This window comes from Pezoporus wallicus, unplaced genomic scaffold (genome assembly GCF_028554395.1).
Source record: "Pezoporus wallicus isolate ANWC-B61680 ecotype Strahan unplaced genomic scaffold, APGP_CSIRO_Pwel_v1 contig_6999, whole genome shotgun sequence".
Lineage (NCBI taxonomy): Eukaryota > Metazoa > Chordata > Aves > Psittaciformes > Psittacidae > Pezoporus > Pezoporus wallicus.
In genome coordinates this window covers 530,257-555,546 of record NW_026640180.1, presented here as the reverse complement: position 1 = coordinate 555,546, position 25,290 = coordinate 530,257, and the positions used below count along the sequence as shown (strand labels likewise).

Here is a 25,290-nt window from a genome sequence, read left to right as displayed (position 1 = left end):
ATCTATACCGTGTTCTATTTCTCCTTCTGGAGTGCAAAAAAAACAAAACTGTTTGTGTAGGTCTTGTGGGATTTTATACAGCACAGGAACTGATGTACTTAAGCTGAAGGTCCATCTGCTCTAATGCCTTGTCTCCTGCTGGTCTTGGCTTTTCATGCCGAAATTCTGTTACCAAAATAGAGAAGTTTGCTGGCTCACCCTTTCTGCAGAAAAAGTGACTTCTATGCATCAGATTAAGACTTTAATAGCAGTGGGTATGGAGTGTGTGGTGGAGGATGCTAGTTGAGGTGTAGGGGTTGGGCAAATCTGGCAGGAGTGAGGTGGAGTTTCTCATAGTATTCCTGATTTGGGATGAAATTCCTTTTGTGAGTGCAATCGGGTTAAGACTAAAATTACAGGTGCAAGAGAGTCTCCCATCCTTAAAAATGAGCTGGGACCATGAACTGAAAGATGGTAGAATTTAGATTACCTATTAGGAAATTCTTTACTGTGGTTGTGGTGAGACAGTGGCACAGGTTGCCCAGAGAAGCTGTGGCTGCCCTATCCCTGGCAGTGTTCAAGGACAGGTTGGATGAGGCTTTGAGCAACCTGGTCTAGGGGAAGGTGTCCCTGCCCATGGCAGGGGGGTTAGAACTAGATGATCTTTAAGGTACCTTCCAACCCAAACCATTCTATGAGTCTATGAATTTTGTGAGAACAGTCACACTGAACTCCAGTCACTTAGGGCTGAAGATTTGGAAGTAGAAGAAAAACAATTAGATGCTTGGGGAGATTTTCTAAGAATCTGGTAAAGTGAAAAGTGAAGTGAAACACAGGTGTGCTGCTGCCGCCACCACCACCTCCCTCAACACTTCTAAGATGCGGTGCTCCAGCCCTTTGAGGGAGTGGTGGGTGTGCACAGTCGCAGGACTAAGTCGCCCGGTCTCCCTTTTACTCTTGTTCCTCTCCTGGTATGAGTGGATGGAACAAGTGGCCCCCATTTACCACACCTCCTCCCGCGCTCCAGAGCGGGACGTGACTGGTGGGCTGCGCAAAGCCCGGCAGCGGGTGGGCCGGGAGAAGGTGGGGAGCGTGGCGGGATCCTCCCTATCTCCCTCCGCCCCTCCCTCCCGTGGCGCATCCTCTCTCCACCCCTCTTCCATTCCTCTGCTTCACACTCGCCGCCTGCGGGGCTGCCGCGGGGGGAGGCATCAGCAGACCCGGTCCATTCACCCCCTTGGGGATGTGCTGAGAAGGGGCATCTCCCCTCGGGCCCTCCGCGCCTCGCCCTCCGCCTCCCGCCGTCCCACGCCCGCTCCGAACGGCTCGGTCGCCGGTGGCGGACGAGCTCGGCGGTAAGTGCGGGGCCGGGCGGGGCAGGTGCTGTCTCCGGTAGTGCCGGGGGAGTGGGGACTGCTCCGCTGCGGTAGCGGGGTGAAGAGGCGGTGGTGGCCCCTCGGGGAGCTCCGGGCTCGGAGGGGAGCGGTGCGGCGGGGGGGAACGGCTCCGCTCCGTGTCGGTGCTGCCAAGGGCTGGGTTTTCTGTGCCTGTGTAGCCCAAGGGGATGCATGTGTGTGTGTATGTGTATATATATATGTATGTATATATTATATATTATATATATAATTAAATGTATATATAAAATATAAGTATTTCTTGTTGAACGTTCTCTTGTGGGCACGAGGGAGGCAGGGAGGGGAAGCCGGGCGTTGTGGCCGCCTTGTGCCGACGGCGTGTGAGCTGGAGCCCGCGGGTGCCCAGACGGCCGCCTCACCCGCCCTCCCCGGTAGGTGCCCTTCTCTATGCATGTGCATATATGTGGTCACGCCGCCCTGCACGCTCCCTCCCTCCTTATGCGGGTGCCTGTGTGTTAGATGATGCACATCCACGGCGCCCGCCCGCGGTCCCCGGGTGTCCCCGCCCAGGGCTGGGGACGGGGCTGAGGACCCTCTCTGAGGAGGAGCCGGAGGGTCCCGCGGGATGGAGGGCCTGCCCGCCTCTTCCCTATGTGGGTGAGACACCTCTCCAGCCGCAGGGTGACAGGTACCGTGGGCAGTTTGGCTGGAGCACAAACATTGCTTTTCTTCACACGCTCGTCATGAGTTAGTAGAAAGCTGCGGCAGCCCAGATGCCTTCCTAGATATCCATTCCTCCTACTCAGCCTCCAGCAGAGAACATAAAATAACAGGCAGCGCTCCTTTCTGTGTAGGTGGAGGGGGAGAAAGGACTATCGATAATGGACTTGTTGAAGGGGCACCGACTTCTTTGTTTTAATCACTAATTTAGTAGTTTCAGTGTAGCGCTGGGTTGTATAGCTGTCACAGAGCTCACCTGGTAGCTTCAGTGCAGTGCTTCTAAAATCCTGCATTCTTGCTCTTGCTTTTTAGTAAAACCTCTTCTCAGACCAGATCCCATTTGGGAAAACTCGATTTCTAGAAGAGTAGTGTGGACTGTGCACAAAATGCTGGACTACCGGAAAAGCAGCATTCTCTATTTGCTCCAGTTCTTCTGCATAGTAATGGCAGTTTCTTAAAACAAGTGAACATCTGTCATTTAGGAGGGTGTGGGTGTATTGTACTTTTATTTGTTTGGGGATTTTTGTGGGTTGGTTGGGGTTTTTTCTTAATTTAAGTTGCTGGTATTTCTTTAAGCTGGCATTTTCTTCTGGACGAGAGGTGGAGTATCATCAAATCACAGGGCTAAATCTTGCAATCACCACACGAACAGAACTGTTCTTTGGAGGAAATGATGCCCTTGTAGGCAAGGAAGGGACTTGTTGTATCAATGACTCCATTTCCCAACCAGAACTGTGCTATTGGCAACCTCTCTGTAGGATTCTGTGGAAATAGGATCCTCAGGCTTTGCTTGGATTGGAGGAACTGCTCTGGCAATGGTGTTTAACTTGCTGTGTACAGCAGCATGTGAGAAAATGTGAAGGTGATCACATAATCATACTCCTTTCTACTTATTTAACTATTCATTCTATCTGAATGAAGTACTGAGTGCAGCCTCACATACAGAGAGGTGCTTGTGTATTGGTAATAGAGATGAGGATGAAAGCTACATAACATAGGGGTAGAAGTAATACAGTGTTAAAGTAATTGTGATCCCATTTGTTTTGAATAGAATTTTCTTCCCTTTCAGGGATAAAAAGCTGAAAAAAAACAACCAAACAAACCTCACTGAAAGTGTCCTGTCTTTTTTTCTTTTTTTTTCCTAGAGCTGTGTGAAGAAATTCTTCAGCCATGGATGTGTTCATGAAAGGACTATCCAAGGCAAAGGAGGGAGTTGTAGCAGCAGCAGAAAAGACCAAGCAGGGTGTGGCAGAGGCGGCAGGGAAGACGAAAGAGGGTGTCCTCTATGTGGGTAGGTGGGCAGCAGGGATCATGCTGCTGCTTGGTGTGCCTTGACATTCACAGCTGGATCCTCATCAGATCGATTCTTCTGCAACCCCCCATATATAATGGCTCATAGGAGACCATTGCAAAACAAACAAAAGGAGGCTTGAGACTTCCTGAGCTCCAGTTCTTTGAAGCCACATGTTGATTCTTCCATCACTGCATTGTGCTGGCTGTGCATTAGTTCTCTGTGGAGTGGAGCCACATCTGTAAAGCCATACAGAACAAGGTCATGTCTTAGGAGGTACCTTGTAGTACAGGTTGCTAGCTGGCACTCTTTCAAGAGGTTTCCTAAGTTAAGGCTGAAGGGGTTGATGGTGCCGTAAAAATAAATGGAGAAAAAAACAAACATGTAAAAGCTGAAGTGGAAGGTAGCTTCATAGCATCCCATAGAACATGTGGGGTTTAAGTCAGATTTTGAGAGAAGAAACTTGAGAGGTTCAGGAACTGAGCATAAGCCATCCTGACTGCTTGGCATGTTGACAGTAACATTTTGTATGGCAAAGTGTCATCTCCTCATCTTTGGAAATTAAATCCATGTTCTGCATTTATTGTTGCATATCCCTAGCAGATATTTTCCATGACTTCTCAAGGAAGAGCCACTACAGTTAATGAGGTAGGGCAATCAGACCCCAAGGTAGCAAAGCAGTTGTTAAGTGACTTATCTAGGACAGACAAAAGTCTTGCACAGAACCGGGGATAAAATTACTTTCAAATCCCAAATTGGTACTTTGATCACACGATAATCATCTTTGCTTGGCAAATATCAGGCTTTAGAGGACTATCCTGAAAATGCTGCCATGAAAAATTTACAGGAAAAATAATCTGCTAAGTTTATATGAACAAGTAGTCATTAAAAAAATAATTATGGATCAATTTCTCCTATTAATCAAATAAAGTACGTCTGTAAAAGAATGGAGGGAAAAAGATACTCTTTTCTGTAGGTTCTTTCTTTTTTGATGATTTTGTAACAGGTCAGTTCTGTAATGGAAGCTGTGGTGTATCTGGGGAGATGTGCACAAATACCAAGAGAAGTTAAACTGAGCTGAAGACCAGAGGCATTGCTTTTAAATGGGAGTACTAAGTCTGCAATTCTAATGTCTTTTCAGGATTCCCTCTGCTCGTGCAGGCTAGTGTCAGTCTGTAACAAATTATTTCTGCTCCAGATAGGTTGGACTACTCATTTGGAATACACTTTTCTCCTGCTGAGCCATAGCAAAGCTTGGTGCTCTTGCCAACAGAGATGGCAGTCATTTTGAAAACTAATTGTAAGATGAGGCTATTTTAAAACGAGCATCTGCTCATTTTCAGTGTATCAAAATAGATGTTCTTTCACTGTACATTGTGCTTGATGTTAGTGTTATTTTTTTTAGAGGTAGGGCTTTTTTTTTTTTTTTTTTTAAATTGGTTTATTGTAGTTCCTGGCCATGCTTCTGGGGTCACTGATATCTTTGTATCAGAAACTTACATTGTGTGCTGAATTAATCTTTGTGGGAGACCCATTCTCCAGACTGTAATAATATTTGAACCTGATTCTGCTCCCAGAGGCAACAGATTTCCTTGTTGTCTTCAGAGATGATTTTGCTGAGGTTGATCTTTGGAGGGCAGGCTTGCTATTTATTTCAAGAATAAATAGGAAGGACAACAGAATCCCGAGCCATGATAGGAAGCAGTGCAGATAACTAGTAATGGTGTAGGATCCTTCCCACAGCAGATGCCTGCTTTTCAGGAGGAAAGAACTGTATGCACAGTTTCAGTCATACAAGTTGGAAGCCTTTGTGTCTCCAGGAGCTCATGTGTCTGGGTGTGTGACTGCCTGCAGAGAGTCCCAGTTTTCTCAGCTGAAGTTTCAACAGGGTCAAGTAGGGTAAGGGAGAAAATGAGGAGCTGACTATCTTTCTCTCTAATTCCCAAATACACAGCAGGGGTGGCTCTTCTGCAGAGCAGTGTTAGCAAAGGCTGGTGGGATGGTCTCTTGGTTCTGCAGGCTGATAATTGTTGCAGTGCAAAAGGTGGTGAAACCCCTTAATGAGCAGAGGAGAGGAGCAGCACACTGCATTAATGCTCCTGAAAGTTTCTCCCTTCCTGTCTCTGTAGTTGGGTTTTCAAATGCAAGTTTCACAGCCAGATGTGAAAGCTGCCTGACATCTTGCAAAATAGAGCCTAACAACAGTGGGCTGAGAGCAACCAGTCCACCATTTTTGGTTTCAACAATCAGCTCCATAACATTCAGCCTTCCACTGCTACTGGAGAATTAATAATATTCAAAGTCATTGGTCCAGATTCCTTTTTTGATAAAGGTCTCCGACTGAAATCAGTGGAATTTAAGGGAATACGTAAAACATCTGGACCTTTCTGTCCAGGCTGCTCTTAACTAATACGTGAAAGATTGTAACATAATTCTACCTGGTAAGAGTTCTATTAACAAAAGCTGCTGCTTGGGAGGGATGGAAAGTGGTTGTTCTAACTAGTCTATTCTTTCTCCCTCAGTCCACTGCCTTTGTCCTGCTTTTTAATACCCAAGATACTGTTCAATATAGTCTATAGTGTGTTTATATGCTTTCAAGTCTGTTGTTTTTTTTTTCCCCTGAATTCTTCTGATGATGTATTTCAGCATTGGCCAGCTGAAATCAGTAGCTCTGTCTCGATTCATACAAGAGCAGCATCAAGTCCTTTCTTTCAAGCAATGTCCTGATCATTGATTAGAAAGGAGGACTGAGTCTCAGCACTCCTATGCTGCATCATGTAGCATTAATTTTAAAGTGGTGTCTCTATGTATTCTTCAAGAGCTGTGAGGAAATGAGTGGTCATACTTACCCCAAGCCATTTTGAAAGCAGGACCTGAGAGTAAGAGTGAGAAGCTCTTGCTTGCTCTTAGTGATGTACTTCTCAAGAGCTCCTCTGAGGTCTGTGTGTACTACCAAGGAGTTGAACTTTTTGGTCAGTTGACTCTTGAATGCATGTTCAGTGCTCAGGAATGGGAGTTTCCAGCCATTTTTTGTGTGTTACACCCTAGCAGAACAAAAGAATAGTTTACCAGGAGCAGGGTGACTAGCAGGTGAGTTGTTTACTACTCCTTGTGCTTAGCTGGCACATGGCCTTAGAGTAGAACAGTGCAGTCATGACCTATTTGGCAAGACCTTCCAAATTCCTCTGCTGCTGTCTTTTCATAAGGTTTCTTATTTTCCTTCAGTAGTAGAAAAGCCAGTGAAGTAGTCAAGGGACTCTCGGGTCCATCTGGTGGAATAATGGGCTTCAGCACATGGGAGAAGTGTTTTCCTTAGACAGTGGTTTCTCCTTCCCCTAATTTCTGCTTATGTTTCCTTGTCTTAACCCAGCTCTGACTAAGCAAATGGAATCTCGGAGATGGCTTGAGTGGAATAGTCTGTTCATCTCTCAAAACCCCCAGAAATGAGTGTATTGCCAAACTGTTGAGATTTTTGGCATAGTAAGAATGATGAAGATAAAAAATGAAATTAAGAGAGTCTATTTTATTTTTTTCTCAGAAAGGCAAAAAATCTGGTTTTGGCTTCTCCCTCCCCTCACACAAATGTGTATTATAGCTTGGAAAAGTAGCATTATCATGTACTACTATTGCTCCTGCATCACCCAGTTAGTGTATCAGTGTCAGGTTCCTTAGTCTTTATATTATCCCTACTCTGATTGTTCTGTTCCCCTTGTTATGTAGGGTACAATAAGCAAGATATAATCTGATGTTTTGGGAATGCCAGAATGCCAGACAGCTAGTTTCTCTCAACAGCAGTGTGGATGACCAGCTTTTCTTCATTGCCAGCCAGAAGTCATCCTACTAAATTCAACTGGTTTTATTTATAGGCCTGTTCTGGCAGATCCTAATGTACTTACGGGTCCTGTTGTAGCTGTGACTGCAGAAACTGCTACTTCCATGCAAGTGTGCAGTATCAGGGCAAATAGTATTGAGCTCTAACATATGCTGTAAGGTCTGGACCACCGCTTTGCTGGTTGTTTGCCAACTAATGGATTTAGCTATACATATCTCTGTTCTGTATGGGTCTGCAAGCCAAGCTTTCATTGAAGAAAAACCCATCTTCCATTAACAGAAAGAGATGAGCATTTCTGTATTAGTTGTGGTTATAGCATAGAACCAAAGTCCTAAACCAAGTTCTTTGACATTAACACCTTGGATTTAATAAAATGGATTATTCTTTCAATGGTAAGTATTTTGAGTGAGAGAAAACAAGATTTTTTTTTAAAAGAGAAAATCAGAATAAATGGAGGAGAAGACTTCTCAGCTGGTTTATTTCTTCATTAAAGGGTTAGTTAAAGTTAAAATCTCATTTTACTTGATGCAGCATTTTTCCCCTCTTATTTATCATGGATTGGCATTCTGCTCTTGCTCATGGATAACAGAGCCTTTTCAGTGCTGTAATCAATCAGATGGTGCTATAAATACTTGGCTTAAGTTCCATAAATTGTCACGAGTAGCAAGTAGGACATATTGATGAATGAATTTATATTCTATTTCAGAACTTAATTGTATTATTGTAAAGAATTGTGGGTAGGGTTGTTTTCTTCTGATATATTTCTGCTCATACATTTTCTTCTAATATATTTCTGCCTCTATGAGTTTGTATATGAATTTACATGTAATCTAAAATTATATAGGTGTTTGAAGTGTAACATCAGAAATATATATTACAATGTCTCAAATATTGAATAACATTTAGAAAAAAAAATTGAATTAGAAATAAGGTAATCTCTGTGTTGGCAATAAAAAAAAGGAGTCATCCTCTCTCTGGCATACTAAGGCATAAACTCTGTCTCTGTAATGCTCAATTGCACATTGTTAGGCATCATAGTCCACAGATGGTTACTAATCCCTGAAATGTAGCCAAATTATAAAACCCGGTGAGGACAAGTAGAATTCTGGTTAAGGAAAAAGACATGGAGTTATGTTTTCATCAGCAGTATGTGCTAATTTGTTTCTCCTCCCATTGAAGACATGAGAGATTGTTTCCTTTCATGCAGTGTGGTAAAAAGTCATGGTATTTTTACAGGGGTGTTCCAGAAATCAGTTTGGTCTTCAGGGTGTCAGGGTTACATTGCTTACACATGTCTCAGTCTGGTACCAGCTCTAGATTGCTGTGTGCAGTATCTTTACGTAAGTTGTCACATGTGCCTCTGACAAGAAGGATGCTGGATGCAGCAGATCTTGTGTTTGACCCTGGTGGCATTTTCATGTTTGAATTCTTACCTACTGTTGAATGGTTCAGATTAAATTTGGTCTGAATCTGGCTATCACTACCAGCTCCCCATGATTTTAACCTCTAGGCTTTTCTGTAGTTCGGTAACAGTTGTTAACCCTTACAAATGGAGATCTGGAGAAGAGTTGTAAGATGAAATTGAAAGGATCTTCTGGAAAGTTGGCTCTGATCTTATACAAAGGCATGTGTGAGCCTCCTTAGGACGTGAACTTTAACATGGTTTCTGTCCAGAATCATCCATGTGAGTGTGCAAAGTGGGAGGTTTAATTAACACAGCTATCAAGAAAATGTCAAGGAAGTCAGTACATATAGGAAATAAACTGCAGAAGTGTTTCCAGTATTATTCACCTTTCCACAGTCAATAAACATTCATACAGTTGCTCTTTATTGATGGTTTTGCCCTTTCCCTTAAATTGAATTTCTCTATCATTTTTAACAGTCTTAGAAAATACTGTATGTAACTGTATCTAATCTATATATCCATCCCTCTTCATCATCCATCTAGTCTGTACTTAATAACGTCTTTTCAACCTAATATTGTTCTTTGTTTAGGTTCCAGGACCAAGGAAGGAGTTGTTCATGGTGTCACAACAGGTAAGACGATTACCTCTTAATTTCAACTGCTTCACTATGTTTGATTAACCAACCATTTAGCTATTAAAAAGTCTGTGGTGTGTTTTGTTGTGTTTTTGGTTTTTTTGAGAGCACTCCAATTTATGAAAGATAGAAAAACACAGGAAATGGAGTGGCAGAAAGCAACATTCATTTTGTCAAAATGCATAAACTGTTCTGTAGTCAATTATGTTAATTTAATATACTCATTTCTGTGTGAGGAGGTTTTTTTGAGGGATACTCTGAATCAGTCAAGTTGTACTGGTATGACCCAGGAGACTGATGAAACCAGATGCCTCAACAGAAGGAAATAACTTGGGGTCTTTCTGTTGTTTGTTCATTGCCAAAGGTGAAATATTCTGTGCTGGAAAGTTATTAATTAGTTGGCATTAAAAAAGTGAAGTCTTTCTTACTTATTTTTTTTTCCTATGTGGAACTTTGACCTATAGACACTGAAAGGCTGGTTTGAGTGCCTGTGTTTGTCTCCTTATGATCTGAGGCAGAAAAGTGGGATCTGGAGCAGAGGCATGCCACTAGAGGACGACTGTGGAAGGCAAAATGGGGAGGGATTTGGGCATATGAGAAGGACTTTCAATCTCCTGATTTAGGAGCCCATAGGTGGACAGGGCCAGTGCTGGTGGAAGAGGCTGCAGGAATCACTGCAGCCAGCTGAAAGAGAAAAAGTCAAAGAGGGGAAAATAATGGAGAAGGAGCCTCCTTCTTACAGTAGGGACCATGCTTGAGTCGTCTAGGCTGTCCCCGGTGAAGTTGGGATGCAAGGTGGGAGTCTGACCTCCACAGCCGTTAATGCACAGCTGCACAATCACTGCTGAGAGCTGCAGCCCCTGTGGAAATACCCAAGCTACTGCTACATTGACTGCTGTGTAGCTATGATGTTAAGAGAGCTATGGTGTAGAGTCTTAGGGGATCGAGGGGATCGCACACGGGCAGGGAGGGACTGCGCGCCGGCAGGGGACGTTCCCCGCGCGGCTGAGCCCGGGCCCGCTGATTGGACGAGGCAGTGAGGGGCGGAGCCTGCACTCGGCTGCGCGGGTAATTTACACGTGCTGACGCTGTCACGCCGCCTGGCGGCCGCAGCTGCGGGTCTGTCCCTGCCCTCGGCGGGTGTGCACAGGCCAGCTCAGCAGGACTGCAACGGAGGGGCGTCCAGGATCTGTTTTGTGCCAGGAGGAAGGCAGTGTTCTGGGGACAGGGAGGGATGGAGGCAGGTCATCGAACTGAGCTGTATGAGGAACCCTCTCAGGTATCATTACAGAGTAGGTAGCTGGACAAAACACATGGGAAGATAGAAGCCTATGTAACCACCTTCACCAAGGGCACATCAACCAAATCCTTGTGCGAGGCCAGCACCAAGATGAAACAGTGGTGAGTTATTGTAGTCATCGGTTATTCTTCTGAGCAGAATGAAGGCACGTGTTTGAAGATTAGACCCTCTTTCAGGAGAGTTTCTGCCCCTCTAGAGCCCCAACTGGGTATGTCACCAGGTGACTGATGAGCATAGTACAACCTTCAGACCCACCCTTAATCTTTCATGTGAGTGCTAATGATATTGCAACCAGAATGCAAGCTTGATCAAAAGAAATTTCAGGCCCCAGGGCTGGTGCCTCTGCCAGAGCTTTGAGTTTTATAATTACACTAGAGTCTTTGAAACATAAGGTGTGCTAGGGCCTGATGGGGTCCACCTGTCCCACCGAGGGAAATGTGTCTGCTCATAAGCTGGCAGCACTGATCGAGAGGGCTTTAAACTAGTACATCTGTGCCTGCAGAGAATTCAATGTGAACTTAATACCCAAGTATCACCTGTGCTTTTAGTGGTTGTTCATCGTAGTCTGAGGTCTGTTTCCAGCAACAAACAGATAGTGCAGTTTTATGTAAGATGTGCTTGCTGCATCCACAGTCATGTTGCTACTGCAGTGTGACCGTGCTATATCATCCTCTCCATTCGTAGAATATTCTTGTGAGTCATCAGTGTGTCCCACTGGAGCTGGTTAGGTGGGAAAATATAAGGGAAGTGGATTATAGGAGAGAAACAGATTTCAGTTTTAGATAAACTGATTTGAATTGTCACAGTTATGAGGGTTTTGAAATGTTTTTCAGAATTGCTTAATCTCTCAGAAGCACCAGCACTTTCCAACTTGCAAGTTGATGCTGGGCATGTATGTTCACGTTAGCAATTCTACACTGAGAAAGATTTAATTTGCATTTTAAATTGATTTGCAGGGATCATTTTAGGTATGAACTGAAACCAGTAACCAATAATTTGTGGTAAGTGGCAAAACGAATATAAGTCTTTGATCTCCAGTGTGCAGGAAAGCCTCAACTGACCATAGTGCATTGAACAGAACATGCCATTTTCTGCTGTAGAATATGGGACTTCTGGGATGTCAAGAAAATGCATGGTCAAGAAACTTCAGGTGGTTTTCCTCCAAGAAATTAGAAGACAAGTAAGGGAGGAGAAAAGGATATCTTCTTTCTGTTTCTCCTGTGTACAGCCAGTGTATCATTCACCGTGCTCACGTAAGTCTGTGCAAAGGATAAACAGCTGTACGTACAAAAATGGCAATACTTAATATCACAACCCAAATAAATGATTGAGAGGTCAGTTAAGAGTTTTTAGTAACAAAACTGAACAGAGCATCTATGATAGTCCTTCAGAGTTTAACCTCAGGCTGAACTTGCATGCTATTGTTACAGGGTTTGAGATCTCAGCTTGTTAGATTTCAATTAAGAGAAATATTCAGAGGGATCATTACTATAACCAGTAGAGGATTGCAGTAGAATGAGATTTGAGGCACGTATATCTAACGCTATCACAGTTTTGGAAACGGCAACTGACAGCGCTAGTGAGCAGGTTAATAGAGGCAATATTCACCAAGCTGGGCTGTGGTAGGATAAGTCAAGGACATTTGCACATCCGTGAAACTTGCTGAAGCACTGTGGCTGTATAGTAGGCTAGCTTAGTGGGGAACTTCTTCCCCTTCTCCTGAGAGAAGAATTGATCTCAAAGGCTGTGATTATTCATCTTTACGCGATTGCAACATGTGTAATGAGACAAGAAATTCTAAGTTGATGAATAGAATTTTTGCAGGTTTGAAAACATGCTAGATTTTGTTCTGTAAGATACAAAACGGGCTGCAAAGTCAAACATAAGAAGCACACATCTGTTATGTGCTGCACCACCTATGAAAATTGAGAGTAGCTACTGTGAATTTTAGGCAGAACAGTGGTTGCTCCTCACCCACTTTAAGAAATGGGTGACACAAAGTGAAACACCTGAAACTTGGGAATAACAGGTTCAGTGCCACAGTTTGCTTCCTTCTGGCCTGTTAAACTGTTTGAAAGATGTTTGGCTGTTGGAGGAAAATGTAAAATGGATAGAGGCCATGCTGGTTGAAATGTGGCAATGAGGAGACTTAGTGCAAAATCCAGAGAGCATGGTTTCTAAAGAGAAGCTTGGTGGTATAAGAACAGAGATTAAAAATGAATGTAAGTCTATGAAAAGTTGTTATGGCAAGCAGGGCCAAACCAGATTTGGGCTCATTGTAGTGATCTAAAAGATATGAAGACACTGATAAATGCTAGTGAAGTTGCCTTAGAAATCAAACCCATTTAAATTAACTCTGTTAAAGATCCTGTGACAAAGGTGCCTTTTAGAGTGCTTGTAAAGACCTACCTGTCTCATAGGAGTAGGACTTCACCAGATTTAGTGGTTTTACGATGCACTAGGCTGTTAAAATCATATGAAATCTGAGGCATAATAACACATTTCATGTCAATAAAAATGACTCAAGGTTGAAGACGGTGAAATGAGAACTAGAATTGCAAATCAAAATGTGTGTGCGTTGACAGCTGTGCATTCAGTCCTTTCTTGCTGTCAGAGTTCTAAGGTCCTGCTATTTTTGCTATTCTTTAATAGTTTGCCTTTTAAAACCCTTTGCTGATGAGGGGTCTGGGAGGTGACATGCCTCAAAGTGCTGAACAGCTAATACACTTTTCAGTCAGGTGCTTTGCAAAGCTGGAAATAATAGATAAAGATGTTTCTTGCTTTAAACAAAGCATGACCAGATTGTACCAAGTTTAGTGGCATCAAGACACTGTAAAACGAGGTTACCAGTCTGTGATTCACAGGAATATGGTGAGCATGTTATTTGTCAGGTCACCCTTTCTCAGAACTCCCGAAGATGAAGTTTTGGTTATTGGTTTTATAGGGTGTTAGCTTGTCTATCTGACTTGCCTGCTTACTTAATGTGTCTACTGCCCTTTGATTGTAAGTATATAATTCATTCATCTTGCTTATCTCCAAGGGATAAGTGTTCAGAAATGTACAGTATCAAAGATGAAAAAATTACAGTCCATCTCCTGATAATCAAAGTAAAGCACTGGTTTGTACAAAAGATCAAAGCCAAAAAGCCCTTGATACTTCAGCCATTCCTGAAGCCAAGTCAAGACACAGTATCAACAGCCATGAACTATAGTCAAGGGGTTTACTCAATTCTTTGATCATTCTAGTAATAGTTAACATTCTTAGTCACTGGTATCCCTTTTGTGTTTTGACTTCATCAAGTTTCTCACTGTAAACTGTATGAATTAAATAACCCCCAATGTATTTATGGTCTCTTTGTAAATGAATTCAAGTACCTAAAGCAGCCTCATTGTCTTAAATACATATTCAAAAGTATATTTAATGCAATAAGGACAATTTCATTAATTCAGAGAAATCCTGTGGTTTTCACCTACTTTTATTGTTCAAAATTGAAAGCAAATAGTTTTCATCTTGAATTGCTCTGAAGGTTTCACATTGGTATCATTGACCCATTTGTCTATAGGCAGTAGAGAAAAGAAAGCTAATAATTTTTACACAGTGCTATAGTCAGCATTAGAACTTTGATTTCAAAGTTAGCCTTGGCATGGTCATTGTACACCATCCCAGGATCACTTACTGGAATGGACAGTGTCTGTGTAGGTGGACAGCACAGCAGAGCTCTGCACAAGCTGATTTACTCTGTTTCTCAGGTCGTGATGCAAAGCAGACATCAACTTTATAAAGGCTTAATGGTTTAAGATCATTAAACAGCCTGGCATTCAGAATAATTTAATTAGTTTGTATCAACCCCCTGTGTTCTGAACTGATTTGTTTGTGCATGCTTAATGCTTTTCCCCTGTTACTATAAAGTGTAAGCAATAAAATACATGAGACTGGGAACATATTTTATTTTTTCTTCTCCTGTCACTAGGTTTTCAGAGCTGAAGGGTCACCAGGCTGGAGCTTATTTACAGAATCACTTGGGTAATAGGGACTGTGATGGTGTTCAGCTGTTCCTTAGAGACAGGAAAAGAAGACACTCACTGGTAGAGTGCTTTTGAGAATCTGTGATATGTATATAGTTGGCTGGGTTTATCTCCATGGGCTCTGATTCCTGAAGCAGTGTATGACAGATCTTCTATGGTACCTCCTGTGTCGGCTTTCTTACGCTGTGTCTGCATGCTGCCTTTGGTTGGGGTAGAGTTAATTTTCTTTGTAGTAGCTATCGGGAGCTGTGTTTTGGATTTGTGCTGGAAACAGTGCTGATAGCACAGGGATAGCACAGATAGTTATTTCTGAGCAGTGCTTGCACAGTCAAGCGTACACAAAAGGGTACTGGTGGGCTTTTGGAATAGCTGCTTTCAGTACAGAGATTAACCAGCTGTCCGGCTTGCCTGGTCTCTCAGAGGATCTGTCTGTGGTGGGGTTGCTGTGGGTGGAAGACCAGCAGGTGCCAGCTGCTACTGTGATAATGCACTGGTGACAGTGTCTTGCCAGTTGATACTCCTCCTTCCTATCCATAAGTTGATCACAACTGGAGAGTCAAGGAGTGGTCAGTAAGCCTCATTCACCCAGTCCAAAAAAAAAATATCTAATGGAGAGTAGAGGCTAACAGTGGACTATTGAAGCCTGAATAAAGTCACAGTGCCATTCAGTGCTGCTGTACTAGGTGTGCTAGAACTCCAACAGAAGCTGGAGTCAAAGGCTACCAAATGGTATGCAACAACTGAGATTGTCAGTGCGTTTTTCTTGATCCCTTTGGCAGCAGAGTGCAGGATTCAGTTTATTTTCTTGTAGAGGGCCTTCCAGTACACTTGGAATCAACTACTGTAAGGATGGAAACACAGCCCTCCCATCTGCCATGGATTGATCCAGACTGCACTGGAACAGGATGAAACTCCAGAACACCTGCAGTATAATGATGACATGAGGAAGCATTTGAAAAGGGGAGAAGAATAATCCAGGTTCTTATGAAAGCTGTTTTTGCCATAAAACAAAGTAAGGACAAAGGATCTGCACAGGATGTCCAGGTTTTGGGAATAAAATAGCAAGATGGATGCCATCAGTCCCCCAGAGATGTGATCAACAACATAACAACACCTCCACCAACTAATAAAAAAGGAATTTTTTTTAGGTGTTGTGGTTGGTTTTTGTGTTTTGAGAATGCATATCGCAGGTAATTGTCTGATCATAAACCCTATCAAGTGACCTGAAAGCGCAATGACTTTGACTGGGGGCCCTGAGTGGCAGTAAGCTTTAGAACAAATTAAATGGGAGGTGGTTCATGCAGTAGCACTTGAGCCAGCTTGGGCAGGACAAGATGTGAAAAATGTGCTTTATGTCTCAGCCCCACCTGGAGCCTCTCTTTGTAACCCACCCCAGAAAGCGCTGCCTGGGATTAAACCATGACAGTCTGAAATAGAAGTAGTCTTAAATATACTGCTTTTGTTGCTGCTTTTTTTTGGGTATCTTCTTGTTGTGCCAGTGTACAGTGTTAGCCACCTGATTCTTTGCTTTTTTGTTTTGCTTACATGTACTGAGCCTTTTCTAGGGTAATGTATTTTTGGGAGGAGAAAACACACTTCAGACAGACTTCCCAAAACGTTCTAATAGTGAGAATGGCAGCTATTGGGTAGTTGCTCTTAGTAGATGGTTATACTTGCAGTGACAAGATAGTCTGAGGAATGTGAGTTTAATAAGGGTTTCAGGAATTTTAATAGTGGTTTCAGGAATTAAGTGTTTTATATTGCAGCATCCACAGTGCACTCAGTTTCACTTTATTTCTTGGTATTTTGCTTTTGAGATGATGAGACTGTGACTGTTGACAATGAACACAGAGCAGCCATGCCTTATCATTTTATGAGAAGGGAAGAGTCTGCTTAAGAGCAGCTAAGCCTTTGTCAGCATCAAGCATGCTAAATTTATCTCTTAACTGTTCTGACATTCAGTGTACTTTAGAAAAAGGAATTTTCAAAACAGTGTATGTATCTTCTATACAAGAAAATTAAGAGAAAAAAAATATATAAAAAGGATTGTGATTTATATATCTTCTGTTGGTTTTGTCTTCTCTGCCAGAAAGGGAAAGAGATGACAGAAAATAAAAAACAATACTGAAACTTACCCAAACCACATCTCTTATTTCTCTTTATTCTCTTTATTTTTTCCTTTTTTCCCGTAGATTTCTTATAGAATACAAGTTTAAAATGTATTTTTGCAAGATGCTACTTTTATTACATAGCTCTGAGATTTTTGTCTTACCATGCTAAATAACATGAGAATGTTAACAAGTTTGTCTCATAATGTTACTGAGTTTGTTTCTGAAAGACTGTACACAATTAGATCTTAACGCTTTTTGGAAGACATGATGTGTTACACCTTAAGATACATGTTTGCAAGAACTAGTGAAAAGCTTCCTATATAAACTTTATGTCTACAGTCCAGAGCTTTTCATGGTCTGTAGCTGATAGTAATCAAATGGGACATCTTGACTGATATTTTTCTGCACTTGCTAGCATTATGTCAAACCTTCCCTGAGGGCAGCATTTGCTTTTCAGCAAAACCTACTTTTGATTATTTTTTTTTTTTTTCTGGAAAAAGCATGCAATAGAATACTGAATGGATACAATGACTTTTCATGTGAATTTGTATCTTATTAGCATGCAGGATATTCAGAACGAACTTTCTGTTTCTAATTTCAGACAATGTATGTAGTCTGTTGTTGTCCCACTCTATAACAAAAGCTCCTGGTTTTGGTCATATTAGAGATAATTGTTTACTAACTTTTTATTTTAAGTTAGAATGAGTGTTAAATGATCTGCCTGCATTTTCAGTCAGGGGATACTTATTATTTGCGTCTTTAATGAAAATCACATAGTAGGCACATTGCTTACCTTTCTAGCTTTTTCCTAATTGTTGTTATTTCGTATCAATCATAGCAGTCTGTGCTGCATGCCCTGTGGTATGGACAGCTGATACTATTTATGTAAGGAATTAATGAAATATAACTTACCTGAGAAAGACTTGTTTTCGTATGTCACAAAAAAGTCTCTAAAAGGGTGACCTATCTGCCAAGCAGCATCTTATCAAGTGCTCATTAAAGGGTGTAAATAGAGCTATGAATACATTTTATGGATCAGATGGGATTTGGGCTGAAGGAAAGTATGGGATTAGTTAAAATTACAAAATTATCTGCTGTATATTTTTGAAGAACAGCCCCTTGTTTACATGAGTAAATGTGCTTTATGCCAGAAATTTGCCTGTGTAACTTTAAGGCATGAAGTCATACCATCTCTTTTCATAGAGTGGTTTCACTATAGTGCAGGCTGCTGTCAGAAGGAGCCCTTGGGGATGAATTAGCAGAAAGAACCCTGTGATATTCTGAAAGGTAAAATGGCAACTGCTGATGTATATGTAGGCTAAATGAGGTGTTTCCCTGGGGCTTAGAAGTTAGCTATTAATCCAGTTTGCTTTGACATCTTTGGCATTCAATCTTTTTGTAGATTAACGTGTTATAGATGGACACATCAGCAATGGGACAAAATAACAGAGAAATGAATAAAAGGTTGTATTTGAAATTCTCTGAACAACAGCAGCTCTGCTTATTAATCAAGTATATTTTAAGAAAATAATAATCAATGGCTTTTAAGTAATGTAAAAAAATCTTCTTCTGTGCTCTGTAACATGCAGTAAGTGTTTGGTGGTCTAATCGGAATGCATTTCCAAACTGGGATATATTGAAGGCAGTTCTTGTATGTTGCACAGTGAGTTGGGCATAATAAAGGCCCTTAAGTAATGACTTCTGTTCCCTGAAGTACAGCTAGATATGAATGAAAGTGTCAAATGTCTTTCACATGAAATAAATTGAGCCACAAATAAGGCTTATTTTTACTTCTGTTGTTCTAGTGTTACCTGATGGATAGTCTCATTTCTTTAAGATCCACTTGGGGTACACAAATTGTAATGGCCTTACAGCTCTTCATGCTGGGCTGTCAGTGATAGATACAATTCTCTGAAAAACTTACAGCTGCCAGAGCTATAATAATAACGTATTCTTCCATCTTCTGCTTCTCCTTAGTGGCTGAGAAGACCAAAGAGCAAGTGTCTAATGTTGGGGGAGCTGTGGTAACAGGAGTGACGGCGGTGGCCCAGAAGACAGTGGAAGGAGCAGGGAACATTGCTGCAGCCACTGGCTTGGTAAAGAAGGATCAGTTGGCCAAACAGGTTTGTTAATTTACAGTCTTTTCCAGGTGAAGAAGTGGAAGATAATTCATCTTTCTGAACTGAAGGGCAGATGGAGTGTTTTCTTTTGTGTCTGTCAGTGGTATGACTGCAGGATGATTTGTGTAATGCTAGACAAATGAGCCACAAAGAAAACACTTGCTGTTTATTGCTTGTCTTTTGAGTGACTTGCAGGATTTGGGAACTTGAGTAGGATTAAGCATGGACCCTTACCTTCCTAAAAAGTCTTACTGAATCTGGATCATGTTTTACAGTGTAACCTAGTGGTGATTCTGGACTCAGTCTCTGGTAGGGGCCAGCAGCTGTAGGATTGCTGTACAGTTGAATGGGAAGATAATTATTTTCCCCAATAATTGAAAAGCAAGCCACTACAGCTGAAAGGTCAAACAGAAAATCTCAGGTTTAACAGCAGAATTTGTATCCTCTGTAGATGAAGAGCAGAAGGGTTTGTGTACCAATCCAGTCAGTAGTTAGATACATTGCATCTAAAGTCAAGATCCAGCTTCAGAGTCACTATCTTCCATTAATATAGTGACATGAAGCTCAAATATGCCTCCAAACTATTCCGAACTCTTCAAATTAAATTTGCTCTAGTTCATCCTATAAAACATTCTGTGGATATTTTTATTCCAGCACCAAGGTGAATATTAAGTATTTGCACAATAAAAAGCATTACTACATTTTTTGGTTGCTTATATGCTGCGGTTATTTTCTTGCACTTACGCTAGGTGAAAAGTGACCCCACATAGCTGGTGGAAATGATGCTTTCCAAAATGTGTACAGTGCTGTTTGAGACAAAAATGGCCCAGAAGAGACAAATAACCCCCTCCTGTACTGTTTTCTGCATGATCATTTAAGTGTTAAAGACAAAAATAATTATGAAGAATACTAGTATTTGTACAAAAATATGGGTGTCATATGGATTTAGCATGAAGAAGTTCTATCATGTTCTCTTATTTCCAGTTAATGTCCAGAGAAGTCGTTAAAATTGAATCCTTAAGAACTCTTCTTTCTCTCTTATTGAAGTGCATTTCTGTCTGTCTGACAAATCCTATCTGTGCTTCAGTTTGGGGGGAAAACTTTTTATGACATTGTGGTAGGCATTCTCTCCACTGTGGTGGATTGGTCTTGAAAGCATCTCACAAGCAGTTTTATTCTCTTTCAAAGCAGTTTCACAGTTTTCCTGCAGTCTTTTTAGTCTCTTTTTTGTTCAGTTGTAAGTAAAATGTTGCTTTTGATGAGGCCATGGTCCCTTATAAAAGCAATGTTGAAGATCTACAAAATCGAGTATCTAATGAACTTCCAGGGAATACATGAGTATGGTGACAAGCATGGTCACAGCAGTCTATACCCTTAGTTTCTGCTAAAGCTTCTCTATAGTTTGATGCTAAGAATATTCTTTTCTGTTCATAGCTCTTCAAACAGTGTCATAAGGATCATCACTGCTGTAACGGGCAATTACCTGCTTTAGTATGGACCATACCTAGTCTTTTTTAATGTTAATATATATAGATAGATACTTATAATTATAAAGTAGGAAGTAAATCTCTGATGACTTTCACTTAATTCTGTTCTGTATATTGTGTAGCTTCAATATGAGTCATGATAGCTGTAACAGAATAAAAATCACATCTGTGAAATTAAAGAACATCCATAATGTACATGCATACTATTCCAGAGCCTTATAAATAGAATAATTATTTTGCAATGGTGCTTTGTTCTTTGGATATGCAAAGCCATTTATTTGATTCTTGATACTGGTATTTTTAGACTGATACTCTGTCATCTATGCATTCTGGCTGTCTAGTTGACTGTATCTATCGCTTCTAGCAGACTGCTCTGAATCTGTGTCCCTCACTGGTTTTGCAGATGAGTAGCCATTTCAGAAATTTAAAATCAAAATCGAACTATGTAAAGGTACTCTAGAACCAGGTATTTTTGTCTTCTTGTGCAGTTCAGAGGCATAGGAGACAGATTTTCGTTCTTTTTTATTTTTTACTTGGATTTTCTTGTAAAACTGACAGCTGTGTGAGGACCAGTATGATCATTCTGAATACCAGTGGGACAACAGGTATTCTGCTTTGTAAGAAATGGAGTGAGTCTTTCTTAACTAGGGGAAGGTGTCAGTGAGGCATACTGTCAAAGTATCAATGTAACTGTATATTTTATTGCTGTAAGGTTATGTCTCTTAAGGCTGTGATATCTCTAGCCTACCATAAGCTGGGAATAAGAGACTGTGACTAGCAAATTCATTCCTTGTGCTTCTGCATGGCTAGCCAGTGTCTTTGACAGGTTATTCTTCCTATGAACATCTATTTGGAGTTGTTACAAAGCAAATGGCTGTGTATCCCATATGCACAAGGAGCACTTACCTTGTTTACACAGTGTAAGCAAGTCATGGGATTTGACAGGGTATTGCAAGTGAAGCGTATTTAGTGAAAGTGGATAGAAGCACGATTACAGGCTATCTGTGCATGGAAGGCTGAAAAGCATTAGCCAGTAATCTGTTATTTTAGTTGACTTCTAAACTTGTGACAAATTATTTCTTCCAGTTGATACAGACTTCTTATTTGAACATAATCAGGTCCAAATCCTGCAACTGACAGTAGTGAATAGTGACCTCCTGAGGCACCTTCCAACCTGAATTATTTTGTGAACTGCTTAAACTCAACCTCCATGCAACTGGAGGAGTTTTCTTACTTGCCAGTAATTACAGGATCAGAAACTGTGGAATAAATATAGAATCATAGAATACCTCAAGTTGGAAGTGACTGTAAGGACAGAGTCCAACTCCTTGCTTCTTGCTGGGATTGGCTGCTTTCAAACATGTGTCTGAAAGCCTGTCTAAACTGATGGTCATTGCTGGAGTCTGCTGTTAGTGATCTGCTTGCCTTTGTGAAAGCCTGCAATCTTGTGGTATGACTGGTTTTGACTTTCAACTACTTGAAAGCAGTCGTAGTGTTTCTTTACCTGAGGATACAACAGTATTTATGCAAAGGAAACGCTAAGCTGATTCTTGGTAAAATGCTTTCTTGAGAAGCTTGCCTGAGGTTGCAGCCTTTAATACCAGCATGTTTTGGACCATGAAGCACAGGTTTAACCACCCAACTGAGAGCAGGCTAGAGGGCTGCTGTCATGCCAGACTGTCACCTACCCACTCCACAAGCTGCGTAAAAAGGCAGTGCAGTGTGACAGTTTAGAGACCAGCAGGGCTGACTTGATAGTGCCCATCAGAGGACTGCCCAGGGCATTTATGCTTTTGCAGAAACTCACTGCTTGACACAGCAAGGGTAGTGGCAGTTGGTAGGCTTGAGTTAAATATAAAAGGGTTTAACAAACTGCAAATAGCATGTCAATAAACAACAAAACAATTCTTAAGATTATTTGGGTTCCAGAAATTTTTATGCACTGACAGCATGCATCTACTTATGAAGTATTTCGAATGCGCACTACCGTTTATCATGCAGCCTATTAAAAATTAATAGCATTTAATAAACTAGTTGTAAAATTGGGTCTAATTTTAAAACCTGCTCATAATAATACTGTTATTTGTGATAATTGAGACTCTTCCTGGAAGCAGAGAAGAAGCTGCTTCTCTTTTTCATGCTTTCTTCTCTCTGTTAAGATGATAAGCTGATGAGTTGAATTATACAGATAAAACATTTGTTTTAAATATATTCTGTATCTATGCATGTTTTATTTCTGCGTACACTGTAAGCGTGCTTCAAAATGAATTGAGGTTTTTTTAAAGGAAGATTAATGATATTTGTGTTTAACATATAAAACTTTTTTCCCAAGTTAAGAAAGCTGTGAAATCCTTTGAATATTCTGTTTTCAGCGCAGCATAAACATATAGATACAGCTAGTATGGAGGGGTATGAGCTAGTGAATATCTAGTATATAATATTTCCTGAGAACAAAATATGCATTACAAAGTTTATTATTTTCAGGTAGGTGATTAAGTAATTGAAGTTCTTAATCTCAGCAAATTAATGCCATTTGGTTCTGTAGCATCTCACGAATTAATCAAGTGGTAAATTCTATGATTTTATTTATACTGTTACAGCACCAAAATCCCCAGTCAAGTTGAAAGCTCAAGATACTTTGAGCTTCAATGCAAAGATATAGTTAGCCATGTTTTGTGTGCTGTAGACCTTACTAAACAGAGGAGCAGGCCTTGTCCTTACCATATTTGGGATCTATATGGGTTATGTTTGGCATCTATGGTGCTAAATCCTTTTCCTTTCTAAACTGTCTTAGCTTAACACGTTTACAGTAAGTAGCAATTTAAACACAGACATAAAATAAACAGTAGTAGCTAACATGCAGATAGGTAATATACTTAGAGAGCAGGTAATACAGCTCATTGGTTTAATTACCAAGCTTTCAGAGGAAAAGATGAGTGGAAGTGGAAAGACTCAATTTAGGCATTAAGCGTTTTTTTTTGCTAACTGCATTTAATGTGAAAGTTAACATAGAATGAAAGCAAGGTAACTTTGCTGTATCTTCTTCCCTCCCTCCCAGCTTGTACTTCATGGGAATCCTTAGGGTTTAAATGCTATCCTAGTGTAAACATCCAGTGCAGTGGACCCCACAGGTGTAGAGTATTTCTTGTCTTACTGCTTTTCTTGGTCAGAATCAGTTTTAACATGCGACATTATACATTGCTTGGAATCACCATAATCAAATATACCAATATGTGGAAGCCTTTTCATCCTTTTTACAGGGAAGATCCATGAGACATTGTGCACTGCTGAGAATTAAGACATGATGAAACACCTTTTAATTTTGGTGAAAGCAGCTCAGTTTTGATTAAGACACAAAGCATCACAGTGTGCTCCAGCCAGCAGCTATTTGTTCATCTGGACAGTCTTACTGGGAGAAGGGATGCAAGCCCTGTAAGTGCCTCTGAAAATGTGTCTCTCTTTCAGCGGTGGCATGGAGGTTTCTTTTCTGCTTTATTAGACACCCATTTTTGAAATGCAAGTGACATCACATCTTTCAAAGATTTCTGGTTTGTCTTGTTGCAGACTAAGATTCCTGAGCGTTCCCAAAGAAGTTTTAATTATCACAGGTAGCTAAAAACCCCAAACCAAAAAAAAAAACCCAAATGAATATTGAAATCTTTTGTTCCTTTCACTTTACACTTTGATTTTTTTCTAAACTGCTGTCTGCATGTAAAATCTTTCTATAGAAATCAAATGCCGAAATAACCAGAAACTTAAGATTGACATTCGACTTGTACGGAAGTTATCTTGGGTAGCACTTCCCGAAGTTTAAATGCCAACATTAAAGTCCCCATCACTATTTTAATAGTCCCCTTGCTACTTTCATACAATATAAATGCCTTGCTTAGTACTTGAAAAAGCTCAAAGAGGCATTTTCTCATTTTGTGTCTTTTTATCTTTTTGAGATATATATTACATATTTTATTTCCCACTCTGCTATAATGCTGACATGCCACATGGAAAATTCTTGAAAATATTAAAACTTCATTTTAATGTACTTTTTTATGAATAAGGTTTCACAAATAGGTCTAATCATGGCAGAATCTGAATTTAGGTGCATTTTGATAGAATACGAAGTTTTCTGGCTATCGTTGTGCTTAGTATTCTGTACAGGATGCTTGCCTTGTTGAAGGATCACTATTCCCCATCTTGGTTCCTGTAGATGAGTCAATTAAGATTGTAAAGTTTAGCTCACAAGAACACAAAAGAAAAGCTATGGAGCAGAGATATCCAATTTCCTCCTTCAGAAGGGGAATTAGAGAGGTTTTTCCACCTTTCCGTTACATTTTCTGCCATTAGCCATCTGATGTCTGACAAGGCTAATAGACCCCAACAAAAACAGGACAGTAAGTGTGAGTTACATGAGGCTTGTATTCTTGTTCTTTTGTTGAAATAAGACAGTTTATTCATTTTCTTTAGAGCTTGCCACAAGGAAAAAGTCAAGCCTTGAATTAAGCAAAGAAATTTAGTAAGATTTTGGCATGGCAAGTGCTGAAATAGCCTTCACTGAAGTTGATGCTTTTCTTCTAGACACAAGTAGCAAGTAGGCTGCTGGGGTGCAGCAACATCTAATTGCCCTCTTCAACTACTTCTTACTATTGATAGCTGTAATAAAAGGTCACAGTAGGTAATGGAGAAATTTATGATTAAATATGTGTAGTCTAGATCCCTAGCAAGCCTCCCAAGCAACTAGAGGTCTAACCCTCTATATTTGAGCCAAGCAGTGCCAGTCCTGCTGTGTGATGCAGTGCACAGGGATGAGATTTTTGGTCGTTTCAGGGTGAGCCCAGCCATGATTCTGATGTGAGACTCGTGCTTGTTTGATCTGTAGGAACAATTACAGCAGTGGCTTAGAAAGCTTGCATACTGTGGTTTCTGGTAAGATAAACAGCAGACAGTAAACTTTCCACAAGAGTTCTGGATTATGTATAGGAGAAGGCCTAATCAGGTAGTCACAACTGAACATCAACCAGAAAATAAATGCTTTT

The 25,290-nt window shown here is 40.9% G+C and overlaps 1 protein-coding gene across 1 annotated transcript in view; it reads left to right on the top strand.

Annotated features, from left to right (window-relative positions):
- Positions 1–1,084: 1,084 nt before the first annotated feature.
- The window catches only part of SNCA (synuclein alpha), a 68,804-nt gene continuing 44,598 nt past the window's right edge, over positions 1,085–25,290 (top strand). The window contains exons 1-4 of the mRNA XM_057418024.1: positions 1,085–1,334; positions 3,200–3,345; positions 9,173–9,214; positions 18,631–18,776. Coding sequence (XP_057274007.1) covers positions 3,225–3,345; positions 9,173–9,214; positions 18,631–18,776 — 309 coding nt within the window. The 5' untranslated portion in view covers positions 1,085–1,334; positions 3,200–3,224. The remainder of the gene's footprint in view (positions 1,335–3,199; positions 3,346–9,172; positions 9,215–18,630; positions 18,777–25,290) is intronic.